The 20,876-nt window shown below is 47.5% G+C and overlaps 1 protein-coding gene across 8 annotated transcripts in view; it reads right to left on the reverse strand.

The window, feature by feature from the left end:
- Nucleotides 1–20,876, reverse strand: part of LOC119444336 (venom metalloproteinase antarease-like TtrivMP_A) — a 1,295,510-nt gene that overhangs the window by 1,052,694 nt on the left and 221,940 nt on the right. For 5 of the 8 annotated variants that reach the window (XM_049663288.1, XM_049663285.1, XM_049663286.1 and 2 more), the window contains exon 4: nt 125–248. The exons of the other annotated variants lie outside the window; for them this stretch is intronic. In XM_049663288.1, the coding sequence (XP_049519245.1) occupies nt 125–248 (124 nt within the window). The remainder of the gene's footprint in view (nt 1–124; nt 249–20,876) is intronic. 8 annotated transcript variants of the gene reach the window in all.

The raw sequence follows: 20,876 nt of genomic DNA on the forward strand, positions 1-20,876 counted from the left end.
TCTGCTCTGCGAAGTGATGGGCATTGATCTGGCTCCTGGAACACCACTACCGACAGAGCACAATTCCAGATTTGGTGTCGTCAACTTTTAGACGTCTCAGCAACAGGAGAGAAAGATTGCTTACCTTCCCTGAGAGATCTTTCTTGTCTCTCGTGCACTTCATATACTTTGTGGAGCATCCGACCTCGCGATGACCGTTCGATTTCAGGTAGCGGCTTTATCCTCAGCTTGCTGTTGATCACACCCTCCTATGGATCGAAGATTGTCAACTTAATCATTTGCATTAAAACACAATATTTTCCATCCAGAATCAGAGCCACACGTTACAAGCTTAGTGCAGCCCAACATCAAAGTTCAGATAAAGTTAAAGCGAGCCAATGGCGTCCTGAACTAAGCGCGCCGCCCTAGGTGGAATATTCCCCAACAAAATGAAAATAAACCGTTTTTCTCGTACATCTAAATAATAATATTTAAAATCCTGTAATTCTAACTTGCTACGTTTAATTAGGATGTAAGGTACTTGAGTACCAAAGTTAAATGAAATGTGTCGTAATATCTCTTTTCTATATACTGATTGCAAAATTTCTGTGGCCCGTAAAAGACTTCACTACATTCAATCTTCAAATGTAGATTTATCCGTGGGCGATAACGTAAAGGGCCATGACTTGCTCCTTCTATTCTATCTTTGTCATTCTATCTGATGCTAGAGAGACCAGTATGGTTGTAGACTAACAAAACGGGCTTTTAGCGCACATTTTATTCGGAAGTTACTGTTGAAAATGGAGGCTTTTGAGCATCTGCCACCAACAGTAACCGCCATTTTGGCGCCTGCGTTGTGACATCGGCAATGGCGGGGTACCGTGGTGCCGACTGCTTCACAACAATCAGAAACCACATCAGACGTCTTGCTCCGCACCCTTTGTCACCCGACAGCACGGCAAAGACATCGCCATTGCTCGCGATTTCCTCCCGCGCGCGCCAAAAATGGCACAAAGCAGAGCACACCCACCGAAACTTATCTCGGGCTGACTCCGGAGGTGCGCATGCCAATACAAAATAACTGTGACACGTTTGCGTCTCCTACCATCGCTTCTGCAGCTTGCAGTACGCAATACGCACGGTTTCCCAGAATGGCCTTCCTTGTCTCTAGAGAACCGTAGCTGGAGATGCGACTGATTTCTTACCAAGTTTCTGGTATCAGTTTGTCTTACGGTTCAACTGCGAGATTTCAAAAATTGACTAGCAATCCCGGCCCTGCGAAAGAGGATTTACAGCGAAGTTGATGAAAGCCACCACTACAACTGCTGAGGTGTGTGTGCGATGCATTATTGCGCAATTGCTCCTCCGGCAAATTATTCAACCACAGGAGAATGTGGACAGCCAGACTTCCCCTGTTCTGGAATTCCACGGCAATACGGCCAGCGGTAACACGCCGCCACTGGTCGTATTGCCGTTCATATTCACTTTGACGCTTCTCGTATTTGCGCTGCTCCTCGGGAGTCCTATAATTGTGTTGCCTACCCACAGCGGTGCCGCAAAAAAACTGAAATAGTTGCTAGGTTGGGTCTCTTATAATTGACAGGCTAGTGACGTCACTCCCCACGTCGCAAGCTGCCGTCGCCGCGGTAGCTTGAGTAACAGTAATCTTTACCGGGAAACGTATGCGGGGGGCGCTACGTTTGTGGCATTATTATCACGAGCGGGTAGGGAGAAGGGTGGCGCGTTCCACTCTGGGGCAAGCCGGACGGCCGCGCGCGCCCGCCCGGCCCACTGTATCTTGAAAACTATATGTGACAGGGACAGAGGCCGCCCTGCGCTGTGTTTTCGCGGCTTAGTTCGCGTTGATGCAATCGGCACCACGAATATGAATTCGCTTACTGCTGCTGATGAGCACTTAACCAATCCAGTGTTTTGACTCCAGTTTTCTGTGCTCATCGAGTGGGATGTGTTCATGTTTGCTTGTGCGCGCTTGACACCATGCTTGTTAACTTAGTTAGTACGCCTATGCTTACAAGTTTATACGGCCAATAAAACTATATTTACTCGTATAGCTGTCCACTAATTTGCTATATCAAATTAGTGGACGTAGCGGGCAACATTGCTAATTTCTACAGCATTAATGAGAGGGTAGCACTCGTCGTAATAAAGCTGAATAGGAGGTACAAAATGAAGGTAGTACAAGCCTACGCCCGCACCTCCAGTCACGATGATAAAGAAATACAACAGTTTTATGAAGATGTTGAATTAGCAATGAGAAAGGTGCAAACTCAGTAAACTGTAGTCATGGGGTACTTCAATGCAAAAGTGGGGAAAAAGCAGGTTGGTGAACAAGCATTTGGCAACTACGGCATCTATTCTAGGAATGCAAGAACAGAGATGCTGGTAGAATTCGCGGAAAGGAATAGGCTCCGAATAACGAATACCTTCTTCCGGAAGCGCAGCAACAGGAAGTGGACCTGGAAAAGCGCTAATGGAGAAACGAGGAATCAAATAGATTTCATAATCTCTGCCGATCCAAGCGTAGTGCAGGATGTAGAAGTGTTAGTTAAGGCTAAGTGCAGTGACCACAGGTTAGTGAGGTCTAGGATTTCTCTCAATTTGAAGAGAGAAAAAGTGAAATTAGTCAAGAGGAAACAGGCCAACCTAGACGCAGTAAGGGTAAAAGCAGAACAATTCAGGCTGGTGCTCGCAAACAAATATGCGGCTTTAGAACAGGAAGATAAACACAACATAGAGGTAATGAATGAAACCGTAACTAGGTTGATCTCAGAAGCAGCAATTGAAGGGGGAGCTAAGGCACCAAGGAAACCAGTAGGTAAGCTCTCCCAAGAAACAAAGAACATAATAAAGAAACGACAAAACATGAAAGTGTCCAGCTCAAGAGATCAGACAGAATTCGCCGAACTGTCAAAACTGATCAACAAGAAGAAAGTAAGGGATATTCGAAATTATAACATGGGAAAGATTTAGGAAGCCGTAAAATTTGGACGCAGCATGGAATCAGCAAGAAGAAAGCTTGACTTCTGACAAGGCAAGATGTATGCACTCAAACATAAGCGTGGTAATATCATCAGCAATTTCGATGACATAGTAAAAGCAGCGGAAGAATTCTATACTGACCTTTACAGTGCCCAAAACAGCCAAGCTACTTTCATTGTGGGCTTGGTGTAACCAACAACAATGGGACGCTCACAATGTGCTCTGCTTACATATTTCAGGCCTTGCTGCTCTCGGTCACCGGAGTGAGCACGCACACGTGTGTGAACGATGCAAGAGTGCTAATAAACGCAGCATCGACAAGCAATATTGACCGTCGTTCTACCAACCCTGTCAACATGAACTTTGCCGCGTATGCCATACCCGTGAGCGGCATCACGTCATCGGAGCGTACACCTATAAGAAGAACGCCCTGCGACCGAATCTGCAACCGAACCAACAACAGGACGTTCACAATGCGCTCTGCTTACATATTTCAGGTTAGTTATCTTGTACCTGTAGAGAAGATCATAGGTGTCTATTTGTTCTACCAAGCCCACGCACACTGCTCTCTATCGTATGTTAATTAGTTAATTCAGTTTTAATGGCACAAAAGCGACAAAGGCCATGCTGCTCCAGCCGCAAGGCATTAAGAAATTAAATGTTAGTGCAGTGAAAGCTGCGTTACCTTATATTCTATGTAAGAAACCGGCTTAATCTAAAAACTCGAACAAGTCCGTGAATGGCACTAGCGGATCATCTCCCAATAATGAGGCGGGGTGTAATGGTATGTGTAAGTTATACAGATTCTGCTGAATTTTCCGCCTGTGTGGCCATGTGGACATGTCATAACAATCTGTATTACTGTAAGATGTTCATGACACTTATCGCAGGTTGGCGGCTCTTCTTTTCTAAGTAAGAAATTGTGTGTCAGACGTGTGTGCCCTATTCGTAGTCGACAGAGGATCACCTCATAGAACCGTTGCTGGTGACTGCACGATTTCCACTCGCCAAGCTGGGGTTTGGTTATGTGTAACTTGTTATTAATGCAGGAGTCCCATTCTTGTTGCCATTTTGATGTCAGGGCTTTGCGAATTGCTCTGATACTGTCTTTGTATGGAATTTTTGAGTGAGTTAGGTCTTTGTGCGCTGCCATGGCCGCGCATCTATCTGCCGAATAATTCCCTGGTATCCCAATATGGCTAGGGACCCAGCAGAATCGTATGGTTCGTCCGTATTTGTTATTAACAACCGTGTTTAAGATATCGCCAAGCAGTGGTTCACAGGCGGACTTTAAATTTAAAGCTCTGAGTGCACTCAACGAATCGGTGTAAATGACAGCACTCTTCTGTTTGTCGGTGATAACTTTGTTTACTGCCGTCCATATAGCCATAACTTCGGCGGTAAAGAATGGAGCAGAATTATGTATTCGAATGCTATTTTCCCAATTTTCCGTTACAGTTCCCACACCCACGTATTCTTGTGTTTTAGAACCATCTGTGTAAAATTCTATGTGATCTTTATATTTGTCTTGAATAGTTCGGAACTCTTGCATTATGTGTTCTTGTGGGGTGTCCTTTTTCTTTAAGTGGGTTAGTGTCCAATCACATAGCTGTGTAAAATCGCACCATGGGGCCAGTCTTTGGACCTTTCAGCAACCTGCAGGACCTCATGAGTAATGTTATAAATGTGGTAGTATTCCTCATGTCGTAAGACAAGTGGCCGTACATTGTTCGGTTATTTGTGTAGTGTAACCGAGAGTTGCATTGTGTTACGATTTTGTAGCATATATGTTGTGGTGTTGACCGAATCCTCAGTACATAGGAAAGGGTTAGTAGTGCTCTGCGGTGCTGCAGGGAAGGCTCATTGCAGTCATTCTATAAACATAGGACAGGCGATGTTCTGTAGGTACCGCTCGCCAATCGTAGGCCAAGATTATGATTTGGATCAAGTCGTTTAATGTAGGATTGCCTTGCTGCATCATAAACTACACTACCGTAGTCGAGAATGCTACGCACAAGGGACCGGTAAATACGTAGTAGGCATATTCGGTCAGATCCCCAGTGCTTGTGCGATAACACTTTGAGAATATTTAATGCTTTATTTGCCTTAATTTGTGTTTTGTTAATGTGGGCTAGGAAGTTCAGTATTGAGTCAAATGTTACGCCCAAAAATTTGTAGTCTCGTTTGACCGGCAGTGTTGCACCATCCAGTGTCAGAAATGGATCGCAATGTAAGCCACGCTTTTGGGAAAACAGCACTGTAACGGTTTTGTGGGTTGAAATAGAGCACTGCACGGGCCTAATTTTTCGGCCCGAGCCCGGCCCAGGCCCGCTTTACGAGGCCCGAGCCCAGCCCGAGCCCATAATACCAAGCCCGAGCCCGGCCCGGGCCCGGGCGTACATGATCAAGACCAGCCCGGCGCGGGCCCGTGGTTTGAAGCCCGGGCGTTTATTACTAAGCTTAGCTAGAGCCCGCATGTGCATGACCAGGCCCGGTCTGTGAGAAACAAATTCTTTTTTTTTACTTACAGATTGTACGGTATCTGTCAGCCTCACCTTCTCGAGGTTTAATCAGCTGCAGCATATAAGCAATAAAAGGCCGAAATTATTGTTTCTCCGACGGGAACATTGGGCATCCGGCCCATTGCCTGTGCTGCTATTTTTCCGCTGGTGCGCATGCACTTACCTTGATTTGTACGATATGGCCTCAGCCTCTCCAAACGTCGCACTGCCCTGGTGAAGACGGTGTTACGTACCAGTCATTACGAAACATCGATTTGGCCTTTTATCAAAATGTCTTGGACGCATATAACGAAGTGTGGCGAACGTCTCTGATGCCCAATGATTGGAAATCCTCTGTGGTGATACCAGTCTTAAAGCCCGACCGGCCTGCAAAACACCTAAAGTCTTACCGGCCAATATCGCTAACTTCTAATGTTATGAAGCTGATGGAACGAATGGTACTGTTTCGTCTAGACGGCAGGCTACAAGAGCTTAATTTCTTTCCTGATGTCATGAGCGGCTTTCGTCGTCACCGTTCAGCCCTCGATAGCATAGCAGACCTCGCTTCATCTCTAGAGTCTGCTCGAGAAAACAAGCACTCTGCATACATGCTCTTCCTGAATATACAGCAAGCTTTCGATTCGGTTCCCCATAAGGCAATTATTATCGCCCTTAGGAATGCGGGAATTTCAGGCCGACTGCTTCATTTTGCGCATAACTTTCTATCTGAGCGCCACATGAAAGTGCGTGTTGGAGGAGCAACAAGTGATTCTCGCCCTGTTCAGTGCAGTGTACCACAAGGCAGCGTCTTGTCGCCGCTTCTCTTCAACAGCGTACTTGCTGGACTTCCAAGCCGATTGTCTCAGGAAGCAGACTTTCCAATATGTATAGCAATCTATGCTGATGACATTGCACTGTGGATTAGCGGTCCTTCGTACCACGGTCCACGTCTTCGTGGAATCTTGCAGAGTGCTCTGAATGCGACTTCAGAGTACTCAGAGGAAGTTGGTCTGCAGATCTCACCAGCTAAGTCAGCCGCAATTGCGTATCATCCAAGGCAACGAGCTCCTCGAACCATGAGGCGGCTGTACCTCGGAGAGACACCAGTACAATGGGTACAACACCACCGCTACCTGGGCGTAATTATCGATGATCGCCTCTCTTGCGCCCTGTCATTACCTCTGTTGCCTGCTATATTTATATTGTGCGGCCGAGGATTTTATTCTTGTTTATTTACTCGCCTCACAATAAACAATGTCATTACCTCTGTGCGGTGCAAATCCCGGTCGCTGTACAAGTATGTGACCGCCTTGACTGCTAGGGACGCTGGCTGCGACCAGACGACAGCACTTCAGGTATACCAATCGTCTGTCCTCTCTGGTGTGATGTATGCCTTGCCAGTCTTGAACGTGCCGCCAAATGTGATGTCTGAGTTGGAACGGGATCATCGTGTTGCCCTCCGAGTCATGCTTGGCTTACCTCGTGAGGCGCAATCTGTTCCACTACTCACGGAAGCGCACCAGTTGCCCCTGAGCTTGCCAGCAAACCAGAGAGCGCTACACCATATCGAGCGTTTGCACCGAGCGTCAGACGGCCAAGCACTGATTAATCGGCTGCTTCAGCGCCCATTCTCTCGGATGGGGAAAATGGCGGCATTGTTTGTGGACATTACTGACAGTTCAGGAGACACTACTTCTTTCACAACTCCGAAGAAGCGCAACAAATGTTATTTCCCCATTCATCTGACAATTCCCGAAATACACAAAAAATCTAGTCAGCCTGTTCCGGCACTATTTCAATTGGCCCAGTCCCACCTATTTGAAAAATTTGAAGGTTATATTGAAGTATTCACAGACGCATCTGTACACAGCGACGCGCAATGCGCTTCTGCAGCTTTCTTCTGCCCTTCGACTGGCATCAGACGGGTATTTGGAATACTACATCCAACCTCATCAACAACTGCAGAACTAGCAGCGATTGATGTTGCTCTGAAATACGTACACGAAGAATTAAACGCCTTGAAGGTCGTCATTCTTACAGACTCCCGGGCTGCCCTCAGCAGACTTAGACAAGATGCCGATAGCCCATTGTTGTGCAGTATCCAAGAAACTTCCGGCAAAATTACTTCCTGTGGAGTGTCCATCATTGCCCAGTGGGTACCCTGGCACGTGGGCTTCGCTGGAAATGGAGAGGCTGATCGCTGTGAAGCTGTGCCCACCATGAATGTGACTGCCCTGACATTCGTGCACGTTTGAAAACGCCCGTCTCCTGATACGCCGACACCTCCTAAAGCAGCACCCAGACCGGCGTGTTGCAGACGGATCGTTCCCTCCCCATGTTCGTGGTCGAGGCTTGCCCCGTCGTGCTAGAGCACTTTTATACAAGTTAAGGGTTGGGTCTGTGTTGGTGCGCGAACGCCTATACCGACAAGGACGTGTGGACAGCCCGTCGTGTACGTTTTGTGGCTCCTGTGAGACACTTGAACATCTCGTTTTAGAGTGTCCCGCATTCGTTGCGCAGCGCGCATTACTAATTAAGGAGTATAGACTTATGGGGCTGCAATGTGCGACACTTGAGGATTGCCTTTTTCCAAGGGGGAGCGCTGCAAGACGTCACCAGGCCCATCGAGCCCTGCTAAGTTTTCTGAAGGACACTGACTTGGCCTCCCGTTTATAGACATTATTTGTGTTTTTCTTTTGTTCTGTCTGTGTCTCCGTCATTTCTTTATTTCCTCTTTTCTTTTCTCATAGTTTCATTTCCTCTATTCCCTCTTCCTATAGGAGTAGGCAGGCGTTGTGCCTCTCTCGGTGGCAGTTGTCAGCTTGCTCCCTCCTTAATCCTTTTGTGTCCTTGTGTGTATATGTGTACAAATCAAATAATAATAATGCACGATATGGTTTTATGATCTCATTTAGCATGAAAATATACAGGGTGTTTATTTCAGCTGAACCAAATTTTTAAATATTGCCAGTGGCAGATAGCACAATTATAATCTAAATTATAATCCAATTATGATCTAAACTACTCGATGAGGCGGCAATTACTACCACGAGAAATCAAAACGCCTAATCGAGGAATTAACATAATTACGCGAATTAACTTTTTAACCAATTATGTTATGGCACATCTTTAAATCTACGAATTATAGCTGCCGAGTTCGCAAGGCGTATCCACTTGGAACGAATTCTCATGCTATGTTATGGGGTTTTACTTGCCAAAACCACGATCTGATTATGAGGCACGCCGTAGTGGGGGACTCCGGAAATTTGGACCACCTGGGGTTCTTTAACGTGCACCTAAATCTAAGTTCACGGGTGTTTTCGCATTTCGCCCCCATCGAAATGCGGCCGCCGTGACCGGGATTTGATCCCGCGACCTCGTGCTCAGCAGCCCAACACCATAGCCACTAAGCAACCACGGCGGGTACGAATTCTCAGGACTAAACCAGTTTCGAGATAATAATTTTCAGTGTCCGATGAAATCAATCAAATCAAATTAATTTATTCTCCAGTTTACTCAGCTGCTTATTCTCAGTTGCTGGACGGTCATTTTGGACTGAAGGCTACATATGTAGCTTGACGTGACCCAAAAGACCAGGCAAGGCAATACTACAGCAAACACTGTGCACACATGCACGATAATTCGCATATATTTTCAGCTATCGCTGGAATTCCTCATGGACGAAATAGCTATGAACGGAAAGACAAAGACTATTTCCGTCACGGCGAGTTAAAAGAATTGGAAAAAGTTTTAACAGAATGCATTTTAAACAACACTACAATAGCAATACTAGCTATACAAAACAACGCAACACCAGCTATACAACATAGTATGAGACTGAATTTTACAAGATTAACATTTGCTAAGAAAACGAAACAGGAAACAGGATGCTCAGAACCATACACAAAGGCAGAATAATAATCACATCAGATACATTACAAGCGACCAAAGTATGAACTGAGTTCTTTCTTGCTGAAATTATCGTCATTTTTGTATTTGTTGAAAGTACATGGTAGGTAATGTATTAACGACTGATGCTTATAGAGTGTTCTCAAGTATGGAATTGACCATATCTCAGGATTTCTTGTGTTCGCATTAATGCGACGACGCTCTAAGGAGGCTAGTTGTTTTATGCAGTTATAAGCTAATTCTGACATGGATGACCTAATGGATGGTCAAAACGCCTAATTGAATATTTATTATACTTACGCGAATTATTTTTTAATTAATTATTTTACAGCCCATCTTTCAATCTACGAATTATCGCCACTAATTTGCAAGACGTGTCCACTTGGAACGAATTCTCAGGACTGAACCAGTTTCGAGATATTAATTTACAAAGTGTCCGACGAAATGCATGGGCGTTCTAGTTAACTCTTTGATGAAAACGTTGTTTTATGCATTTAAGCACAAAAGTAACTGGCCTTAGCGCTAAAATAATGCAATAGTATCGACACTGGTAATAGTGCAATCGCAAAAGCGGTAACATGGAAATGGTTTGAGGAGTGGTTTTTTGTATAATTTATTTTTCCTTACGCGGAAACAATGTTCGTTTCTGCAGAAAAGAGATTTGCGTACACTTGCACTGGCGGCGCAATGCTAAAGAGACAGCGGAGCTGATGAGCACCTAGCTAGTCCTGGCTTTTGGGCTAGGCTAAGCACTACGAAGTCATCCCCAGCATTTCCTGGAATTTATTTATTATTGATTGATTATCAATTAGCTATTGATTGGCTATCGATTGTTTATTGCAAGATATTGGCCACGTACTTTGGGATAGGCTAAGCGCTACCAAATTATCCAAATTTATTGGTTATTGATCGATTATCGATTAGCAATATATTGGTAGTAGATTGGTTATCGTAACGTATTGGGCAGGCATTTGGGCTAGGCCAAGCAATACCAAGTCATCCCCAGCATTTTCGAGAATTTATTTATTATTGATCGATTATCGACTAGCTATTCATTGGCTATCAATTGCCTATCAATGACTTACTAAGTTTAAGTAGTCCCCACCATTCTTAGCTAGACTTATCCAGGTTCAGCTTCGCTAGTTCACAGGTGAATGTGTCATTGCGCTTGGACCCTTTCTGCACTGCTGCCACGATCGAACCACTTTTTTGGATTCAGCAAACACATTACGCCCGGCTGAAACAGCTCCGCTGTTAAAAATGAGAATTTCAGCTGTTTTACTATTTTTTATAAGATATATAGTCATCTGATAAGATATACAGTCAACAGAGCGGTGTGGATCAGAGAACAAACGGGGATAACCGATATTCTAGTTGACATTAAGCGGGAGGCCATGTAATGCGTAAGATGGATAAGCGGTGGACCATTAGAGTTACAGAAAGGATACCAAGAGAAGGGAATCGCAGTCGAGGACGGCGGAAAACTAGGTGGGGTGATGAAGTTAGCAAATTCGCAGGCGCAAATTGGAATCAGCTAGCGCAAGACAGGGTTAATTTGAGATAACAAGGTGAGGCCTTCTTCCAGCAGTGGACATAAATATAGGCTGATGATGATGATGACGGTCAATTTGCACGTGTCACTTCAGCTTGGCACAGAATGCATTGAACCATGCAATGCATAACGGTCACGTGTGCTCGAAGGCCTGCTTAGGCCCATCAATAAGCGGGCCCGAGTCTGGCCTTGGACCGTGGCTTCAAGCCCGAGTCCGGCCCGGGCCCGCGGCCTCAAGCCCAAGCCCGGCCCGGGCCCCCGGCTTTAAGCCCGGGCTCGGCCCGAGCTCGCCGACAAACGCTTCGGACGGCCCGGCCCGGCCCGCGGGCCGGGCCGGGCCCGGGCTATCGGGTCGGTCCGGGCCCGTGCATTGCTCTAGCTTCAAAACCGTAAACCATTTTTGTCAGTCCATTCTGTGAGATTATTTATTGTTATTTGTAGCTGTCTTTCGCAGGTAGATAGGTTTGAGGCACGGCAAGCAACTTGCAAATCATCGACATATATTTAATGCATTACAGACGATGGAATGATTTTGTTAACGGAGTTCATTTTGACTGTGAAGAGAGTGGTGCTGAGAATGCAACCTTGTGGGACGCCATTTTCTTGTGTAAATGTGCGTGAAAGTGTTGTGCCGAGACGTAACTGAAATGTTTTATTTGACATGAAATCGTATAGGCAGTTTAACATTCTCCCACGAATGCCCAAATCAGCCAGCTCTCTCAAAATTCCATATCGCCATGCGGTTCCATATCACCATATCGCCTTTTCTAAGTCAAAGAAAACCGCGAGACAGTGTTGTTTGTGTAGAAACGCCTCACGTATTTCATGCTCTAGTCGGACGAGATGATCAGTGGTAGAGAATCCCTTTTTGTATCCGCACTGGTACATGTCTATTAGGTTTCTTGATTCGAGGATGAATGTGAGTCTCATGTTTATAATGCTCTCGTATGCTCTCGTAAGCAGCCGACAGCAAACGCCTCCACCTGTGGGAGGCGCGCAGTAGCCTACAGAGACGGTGGAGGCGCCAGAGGCTGAACAGGACCCTGCGGCGGCGAATAGAACCTTTAGACAGGGAGATTGAAGATCACGCGAACCGCTTGGACCGACAGCAATGGGAGTCTACATGCAACAGCATGGAGGGCCAGCTCGGACTGGGCAAAACGTGGAACTTCCTCCGATGTCTCTTAGACCCAGAGGGCAGCAAAACGACACAGAAACAGAACCTCAACAAGATCACCCACACTTACGCGGGAACCGACGACGAACTCATTCGCGACATACAGAACAGATACATAGGAAGCATTACGCGAGAACCACAGAATGCGTACACGAGCAACGAAAATCCCGCATTGGACGAGGAGATCACGGAGGCCGAGGTGAGGGCCGAAATACTCAGACTGCGCACAAAGTCGGCACCAGGCCCGGATGGCATTACGAACAAAATTCTCCGCAACCTAAATGACGAATCCATCGCGGCCATAACAAAATACATGAACGCGTGCTGGGAACAGGGTGCAATATCGCCGCAGTGGAAAACTGCGCACGTAGTGATAATCCCCAAACCCGGGAAGAAATTACTGATTGAGAACCTCAGGCCCATCTCTCTAACCTCTTGCGTGGGGAAGCTGATGGAGCACGTCGTTCTCACTAGATTAAGCAACTACATGGAGGATAGAGGTCTGTATCTGCTCACGATGATCGGGTTCAGGCCGAAACTGTCCACGCAGGACGTCCTGCTCCAAATAAAACATCAAAACCTCGACGCGCAGGGCAGAGGAACGGGACTGAAAGCCATCTTAGGGCTTGGCCTCACCAAGGCCTTCGATAATATTACGCACAAAGCGGTCCTAGGGAACCTCCAGGACCTGGGGGTAGGTCGCAAGGCCTAGACCTACGTCCGGGACTTCCTCTCGAACCGCACAGCTCAAATCACGATAGGAGACATCAAGTATGATGACATAAAACTGGGTAGTAGGGGAACGCCGCAAGGCTCGGTATTGTCCCCCTTTCTCTTCAACGTGGCCGTGATCGGCCTGCCGAAAATCCTCAGTAAGATCCGCGGCCTCAACCACAGCCTGTACGCCGACGACATAACGTTGTGGGTGACAGGCGGCAGCGAACGCCAAATCGAGGAAACCCTCCAACAGGCCACGGGGGCCGTCGAACGCTACGCGGCAGAGAAGGGGCTCAGTTGCTCCTCTCAAAAGTCCGAAGTCCTGCTGGTGTACCCTACGACCAGGAAACAATGCGGAGGAACACCGAATATAACATCAAGGTGAACGGGGGCCCGATACCTATCGTAGACCAAATCAAAGTCCTAGGAGTCCGGTTGCATGCGGAAGGCAGAAACCTCGGTACCATCAAGGCGCTAGAAAACAGCGCACAGCAAACACTAAGGCTAATCAAACGGATTGCCAATAGACACTACGGCATGATTGAGGTCAGCCTAATTCGTTTAGTGCAGGCCTTCGTCATAAGCCGCGTCGTCTATGTGGCACCGTACCTAAGATTTGGTGTAGCAGAAAAAAAACAAGATGGAATGCATCATCAGACGATCCTTCAAACAGGCAATTGGTGTCCCAGTCCCAACACCCAACGACAAACTGTTAGAGTTGGGGCTACACAAGACGCTTGACGAACTAATCGAGGCGCACACTACCGCCCAATACGAAAGACTCACAGAAACCCCAACGGGGCGACACATTCTACAGAAACTCAAAATTGGATATGAAGCGCAACACGGCACCAAACTAAGCATTCCACTAGAGACGAGGAGGGAATTTAAAATTCCTCCACTGCCCAAGAACATGCACCCGGAGCACCACAAGGAGCGACGAGAGGCAAGGGTGCGCAACATTGAGCGCAAATCCCATGACGTAGAGGGCGTGGCCTACGTAGAGGCCGCGGAATACAGAGAACGCAAAGGGATGTCCGTAGTAGCGGTAAACGCGGACGGAGAACCCTTCGCGAGCGGCACCGTGAGAACGGACAACGCCGAAGTTGCGGAGGAAGCAGCCATAGCATTAGCGGTGGCCTCCACGAAAACGAGAGTTATCATAAGCGACTCAAAAATTGCAGTTCACAATTTCGCGAAAGGAGGCATCTCGCCAGAGGCGCTCAAAATTTTAAATAGTAACAGCGACCGTCATCACGGGACGATCCAAATTATTTGGGCACCCGCGCACTCCTCTCTCGCCGGCAACGAGGCGGCTCACAACGTAGCTCGAGGGCTTACTCGCCGAGCAAGTGAGCCCGCCCATCCGGGAACGAGAGGAGACCGCATGGTCAGCTACAAAGAAATAACCGATTACTATTGGCGGCGAAGGGCCCGGTACCCACCAGCTCATCCCGCGCTAACTAGGAAACAGGCGGTGGCCTGGCGCCTCCTGCAAACAAACATGTATCCAAACCCGGTGGCCTGCAGCAGATTCTATCCAGGGCAATACAACGATCAATGCAAATTATGTAAATGTAGGGCGGATCTGCCACATATTCTATGGGCATGCTCGAAGGCGGCTCCTTTCGAGGGCCGCAAAATTCAAAACCGGCTGCAGTGGGAGACCCTGCTGCTCAGCTCAGAGCAGCAAGACCAGGTCTGGGCCGTCCAGCTAGCCGAGGCAGCCGCTGAGACCCAGGGGATCTCGGCCGTCTGCTAAGCGGAGGGAGGCTGCGTCCGCCCTCGTGAATTGCTGGCACCATTGAAGTTGAATCTCTCTCTCTCTCTCTCTCGTATGATTTGGCTAGACAACTTGTTAATGCAATGGGTCTGTAGCTGCTTGGAGATGTTGCGAGTTTGCCGGATTTAAGAAAAGGCACTACTACTGCGTTTTTCCAATCTATGGGCATTAACCCAGATTGCCATATCTTGTTGAAAAATTTAAGGAATGCCTCTACCGATGTTTTAGGTAGGTGTGCCAGCATTGTGTAGTGGACCCGGTCAAGACCTGGTGCTGTTTTTTTACCGGCCGATAGAACCCTGTTTAATTCCTTCATTGTAAGAGTGTCATTATATCGTTCCATTGAAGCGCCGGTAATGGGCAGTCTCTGTTTCTCAGCCGACTCTTTGTATTTAAAAAATGTGTTTGAGTAATTCGCTGAACTTGAGATGTTGTAAAAGTGTTCGCCTAATAAGTTGGCCTGGTCTTCTAGTGTTGTTTGTGTGCCTGGCCTTGTAAGTAGTGGTATCGTGTATGATTCGTATTCTCCTTTAAGTTTTCTAACCTGGTCCCACATTTATTTAGATGTGACCGAACTAATAATTGAAGATACGTATTTTTGCCATGACAATTTCTCTGCCTGGCGCCGAACAAATCTTGCTTTGGCTTTGGCCTGTTTAAAGGCTAGGAGGTTGTTATAGGTTGGATACCTTCGTAAGATTTCCCAGGTCTTATTTTGTTGTTTTTTCGCTTCGGTAGACTCGTCTGTCCACCAGGTATTTAGTTTTTTGCGCAAAATACCGGATGACTGAGGTATCGCTGTTTCTGCGGCTGAGATAATAACCTCAACGAACTTTTTATTGAGTTCATGAACGCTCAGATCTGGCGAGAAGACTACATCCAGTTTCACATGCTCCATAAAAACTGGCCAGTCAGCAAGCTGCAGTTTCCACCGGCGTGGTTTAATGCCTAAGGGTGGTGGTGATGGTAAGAGTTTTATGATTGCGGGCAGGTGATCACTACCATATGACGTGTCAAGGGCTTCCCATTTAAGATCGCTAAAAAGAGATGGTGAAGAAAAAGCTAAATCTAAACAACTAAAAGTGCGTGAAGTTGGTGAAAAATACGTCGATGCTCCCGAGTTTAAAAGGCAGATATCATTTGACAAGATAAAATCTTCAATGAGCTGCCCTCTTGGGTCAGCTTTGCCACTACCCCAAAGAGTACAATGAGCATTAAAATCTCCAACTAAAACAAAAGGCTCCGGTAGCTGGTCTGTAAAATTTTCTGAATCTTTAGTAGTAAAATAGGTATGGGGTGGAAGATATAGTGAACAAACGGTGATGGTTTTTTGAGACAGAACGGTTATCGCTACAGCCTCGAGAGATGTATTTAATTGGACATTTCGGGTAGGCGTGCCACCCTGCCCAACTATGGCGAGTCCTCCTGACAGACGGCTGGAGTGTTCGCCGTCCTTACGTACGACAGTAAAACCTTTCAAGAAGTGTGTATTTTTGCGGCCTAAGTTCGTTTTTGAAGGCAGAATGCAACTGGCGATAGCGTATTTATGTCTTTGATGTCACGTTGATTATGAATCAGGCCTCTACAGTTCCAATGGATGATGAAAGCCATTGTAAGACAAATAAAATTGTTTACTTATGTACGTGTGTGTGTGTGTGTGTGTGTGTGTGTGTGTGTGTGTGTGTGTGTGTGTGTGTGTGTGTGTGTGTGTGTGTGTGTGTGTGTGTGTGTGTGTGTGTGTGTGTGTGTGAGATAGGTGACATGTAATAAAAAGATCACTAATCAAGGGCGGTAGCCGTTCAGGTTACCGCTCCCTCTCTCGGCGCAGTTACTAGAAGTTTCTCCTTCTTGCTGCGCTCCAGGGAGCGCGGATTTTTTGGCGCCAATGACGCCGGTGTTTTTGGGTCGACCTCCATCGCCTTCTCCGAGGCTCTGGACGATCGAGAGCCAGGCACCGAAGCGCGCGTCTCGGGCCGTGGAGTTCGGTTCAACTTTGGGCCCTGCGACACTGTGGTCTGCCGGCCCGTATTCGATGATGATGGAGCAGCTCTGGCTGCTACCACCAAGAGGGCGGATGGAGTTTCTGCACGAGTAAGACTAGAAGACATAATAAAAGCGTCTCCTGGTCCTTGGATTATCACCGGGGACTTTAACGCCCATCACACCTATTTGGGGAAGCTCAAAAGTCAACGCAACCGGACGAAGACTCGCTTCGTTTTCCTCCAATCATGACCTCTTGCTGCTCAATGACGCTAGTCCTACGTTTCTACGGGGCACAGTGTACAGCAGCTGCCTGGACTTGACCTTTGTATCACGCCGCTTTGCCACGCGCGTTAAGTGGTTTTTGGACATTGAGACACATGGCAGCGATCACATCCCCACCTACCTCAAGATTGACGGCATGTCTAACACTCACACGCCAAGCACACTACGAAGAATTGATTGGACTGTGTTTAAAAACCACCTGGAGGACGCTTGTCAGAAAGCTCTTTTAACTGGACTGCAGGAAGCTATTAATCAAGCGGCGCAGACCGCTATGTGCACGCTCATGTGCTCATCGAAGTATTCGCAATTCGACCTGGAGTTGGAGCGACTTCGTGCTATTCGTCGTCGCGCCGAACGCAGATACCGACGCACGAAGTCCATTCACGATCTAAGGACAGCCCGGCACACTCAAAAGAAGATACAACGCCGCATAGATAAACTGGAATCGGAGCTATGGACAAAGTATTGTGAGTCCCTTGACCCCCGCAAGCCACTGTCTCAAATATGGAGACCTGTGAGAGGCCTATGTTCCGTTCCGGAACAACGCTTTCCATTCAAGGCACTAGCACTTTTCCAACGCCGATAAGACTTTGACGTGGCGGAAGATTTCTGCGCCATGATTACAGGCCAGTCAGCGGGATCAAGTTCCCTTACCTTTGACTACGTTCCGGACACACGGGACTCACCCATGGATCTGCCGTTCACCATTCAAGAGCTCGACGCGGCACTTGCCCTATGTAATCGGTCGTCGTCACCTGGACCAGATGGTATTTCTTACCGTACCGTGTGCCACCTCGGTGAACTAGCTCGAAGTGCCTTGCTGAACATCTTCAATGAGTCCTGGGAGAATGGAAACGTTCCTCAAGAATGGAAGACCAGCCGCCTGGTACCACTCCTCAAACCGGGCAAGTCTCCTCTAGAGATTACTTCCTACCGCCCAATCGCGCTGGCCAGTTGCATTGGGAAGGTGATGGAACGAATGATCCTCGCCAGACTTGAATGGTACCTGGAACGCTATGAAGTTTATCCAGACGCTATGGCTGGCTTTCGACGTCACCGATGTTCCATTGACAACGTCATCGATTTGGTTACTTACGTTCAACATCAAAAGGCGTGTAAGCGATTATCTGTCGCCATGTTCCTCGACATCAAAGGAGCATATGACAATGTTCTTCATGAGGCTATATTAGAGGCTCTGGAAATGTTTGGCCTCGGCGGTAGGCTTTATCGTTGGACACGCAGTTATTTACATATGCGGTCTCTATTTGTGAATACTGAAGATGGCCCAACTTCTCAACACTTTACACACCGTGGAGTACCACAGGGTAGTGTGTTGAGCCCAACACTCTTCAATCTTGTGCTCATTGCCCTCGGTAGAATGCCTACCAAATACGGTGAAGGTGTCAATATATGCGGATGACATATGCGTCTGGGCATCTGGCGTGACGCGTCCTCAAGTACGTGCTAGGCTCCAAAAATCTGCGGCGTTGATAGCGACGTACCTTAATGAACAAGGCCTCAAGATTTCCCCGGAAAAATGCGCATTGATCGCATTTAGCCGGAAACGAATGACACCATACACCATAACCATCGATGGACAAAATATCCCTTACGTCAGAACGCACAGGTTCTTAGGGGTAATCATCGATCGTGACCTTTGTTGGAGTCCCCATGTCACCAACCTAAAGAAGCGCCTGACAGCCATCTCTCATCTCTTCAAGTTTCTTGGAGGAAAATCCTGGGGTACTTCAGTACACGCGATGATTCAACTCTACAGGACGCTGTTTCTCAGGTATCTGAGGTACAGCTTGGCAGTGCTGACCAATACCTGTAGAACTAACATTCGTACAATCGAAAGTGCTCAGGCACAGGCACTTAGGGTCTATCTAGGGTTGCCACGATGTACATCAACATCAGAAACCATTGCAATTGCACATGACTACCCAGCGAAGATTCACATTATTATGGAAGTGCTCAGAGCACACGTCAGGCACCTTGCTCACGCCCCTTCCCACTATCTAGCCTCACTGCCAGAAGACCGACCACGTGCCTCTTTTTGTCAGACAATACTGCCTTATCGTATATACCTTCCATCAGGTTACACAGCTGCAACGAGAGTTTTGTTTCCTCCTTGGTGCTTGGCTCAGCCACAAGTTCGACTGACAGTGCCTGGAATTCGAACGAAAGCCGAACTCTCATCACCAGCTCTCAAGCAACTTTCGCTGATCATGCTCTACGAAAAATACAGTGATCCTACCCATCTATACAGTGATGGTTCAACCACCATGGACGGTTCTCCAGGATCAGTGTTTTTTCCTGCGAAAGTCTCCACCATGAAATTCAAGACATCACACCAGACGACATCGACAGCCACGGAGCTTGCTGCTCTTCGTAGCGCACTTCGCATAATTCGTGAGGAACCACCTAACAAATGGAGTGTTTTCAGTGACTCCAAGGCAGCGCTACATTGCTTGCTTTCCGCCTTAGACCGTGGACCCTACGAACAACTAGTCCTCGAAATCCGAGAGCTCCTTCATTGCCTCGTCGAGCAAGGACACGACGTCACCTTTCAGTGGCTCCCTACCCACTGTGGCGTAATGGGCAACGAATATGCTGATGAAGCTGCTCGATCTGCTCATGAAGACGGCGCACAGGAACCAATCCCGCTGTCACGAACAGATGCAGCAGCGAAACTTCGAGTGCTTGCAAACGATGCCACACAATCGTTGTGGAACACACCTAGTTTGCAACACACACGTCTGCATCGACTGGACCCCTGTCTTCGACTTCGACCTCCACCTGGACTATCCCGACCCGAAACAACAGTACTTTGCCGACTGTGGCTTGGTGTCGCATTTACAAAGTCGTTTGCTTTCCGCATTGGATGGGAGGATAGTGCTGCGTGTGACCACTGCGGCGACGAGGAAACAATCGAGCACGTACTTTGTCACTGTCCCCAATACAGCGCACATAGGCAGTCATTCGCGACCGCGCTGGCACGTGTTGACGACCGGCCGCTTTCGGAGCAGACAGTCCTGGAACGCCGGCCTATACAGTCGTCACACAATAAGTCAGTCAAGGCACTCTTGAAGTTTTTGCGATCGAGTGGACTATCTGACAGACTATAGTTCTCACAGACGTTTCCAACATCCTCCTTTTCTTTCTTTTTCTTTTTTTTAATTCCTTGATTTTTTTTCGTGACTGCTTTTTCTCTTCCCTATTCTTTCCACCTTTCATTTCCCCTTCCCCTTCCCCCAGTGCAGGGTAGCAAACCAGAATCTTTTCCGGTTAACGTCCCTGCCTTTCCCACCACGTTCCTCTCTCTCTCTCTGCACGAGTACTGCGCGCGGACCCTGTAGTTTCCTGAAACCGGTGTGGCGCTGCCCCCTGCCACGCCGCACTGGCATATCTAAGTTGAGGTAAGTGCCCCAACCTTTCCCTCGCTTCATAGAATGAATTTTTTTCTTTTACATTGATTGCAATTATTTCTGTTTCTTTTTTTTCCAGCAAGGGCAGCTCCGTGAGTAAGCAGGATGGTCTCCCTTGCAATTGGCACAATGGGCAGGAGTATTGCAGTTGTCAGAGGGATGGTCGTTGGCACTACACTTCGCGCATGTTTCTTTTCCTCTGCATGATTGTGATGCATGTCCGAACCGCTGGCACTTGGAGCACCGCCTCGGGTTCGGTATGTATGGTCGGACGTTGATTCATAGGTATCCTGCTTCGAGTGATGTGGGTACAGTACTAGTTCCAAGTGTTAGTATCACGTGTTTCGTGGGGATTTGTTGGTCATTTCGTCGGAGTCTAATCCTTTGTACCTTAATTACGTTTTCATCTTGGAATCCTTCAAGGAGCTCTTCGTCACTAAGGTTTAGGAAATCTTCTTGTGATATTACTTCCCGGCTTGTGTTGAGCGAGCGATGTGGAGAGATTGTGACTTTAATATCACCGACACTTGTGAGTTCAGCGAGATTTTCGATTTGATCTTTCTTT

Source organism: Dermacentor silvarum, chromosome 3 (assembly GCF_013339745.2).
Source record: "Dermacentor silvarum isolate Dsil-2018 chromosome 3, BIME_Dsil_1.4, whole genome shotgun sequence".
In the NCBI taxonomy this organism is placed as follows: Eukaryota; Metazoa; Arthropoda; class Arachnida; order Ixodida; family Ixodidae; genus Dermacentor; species Dermacentor silvarum.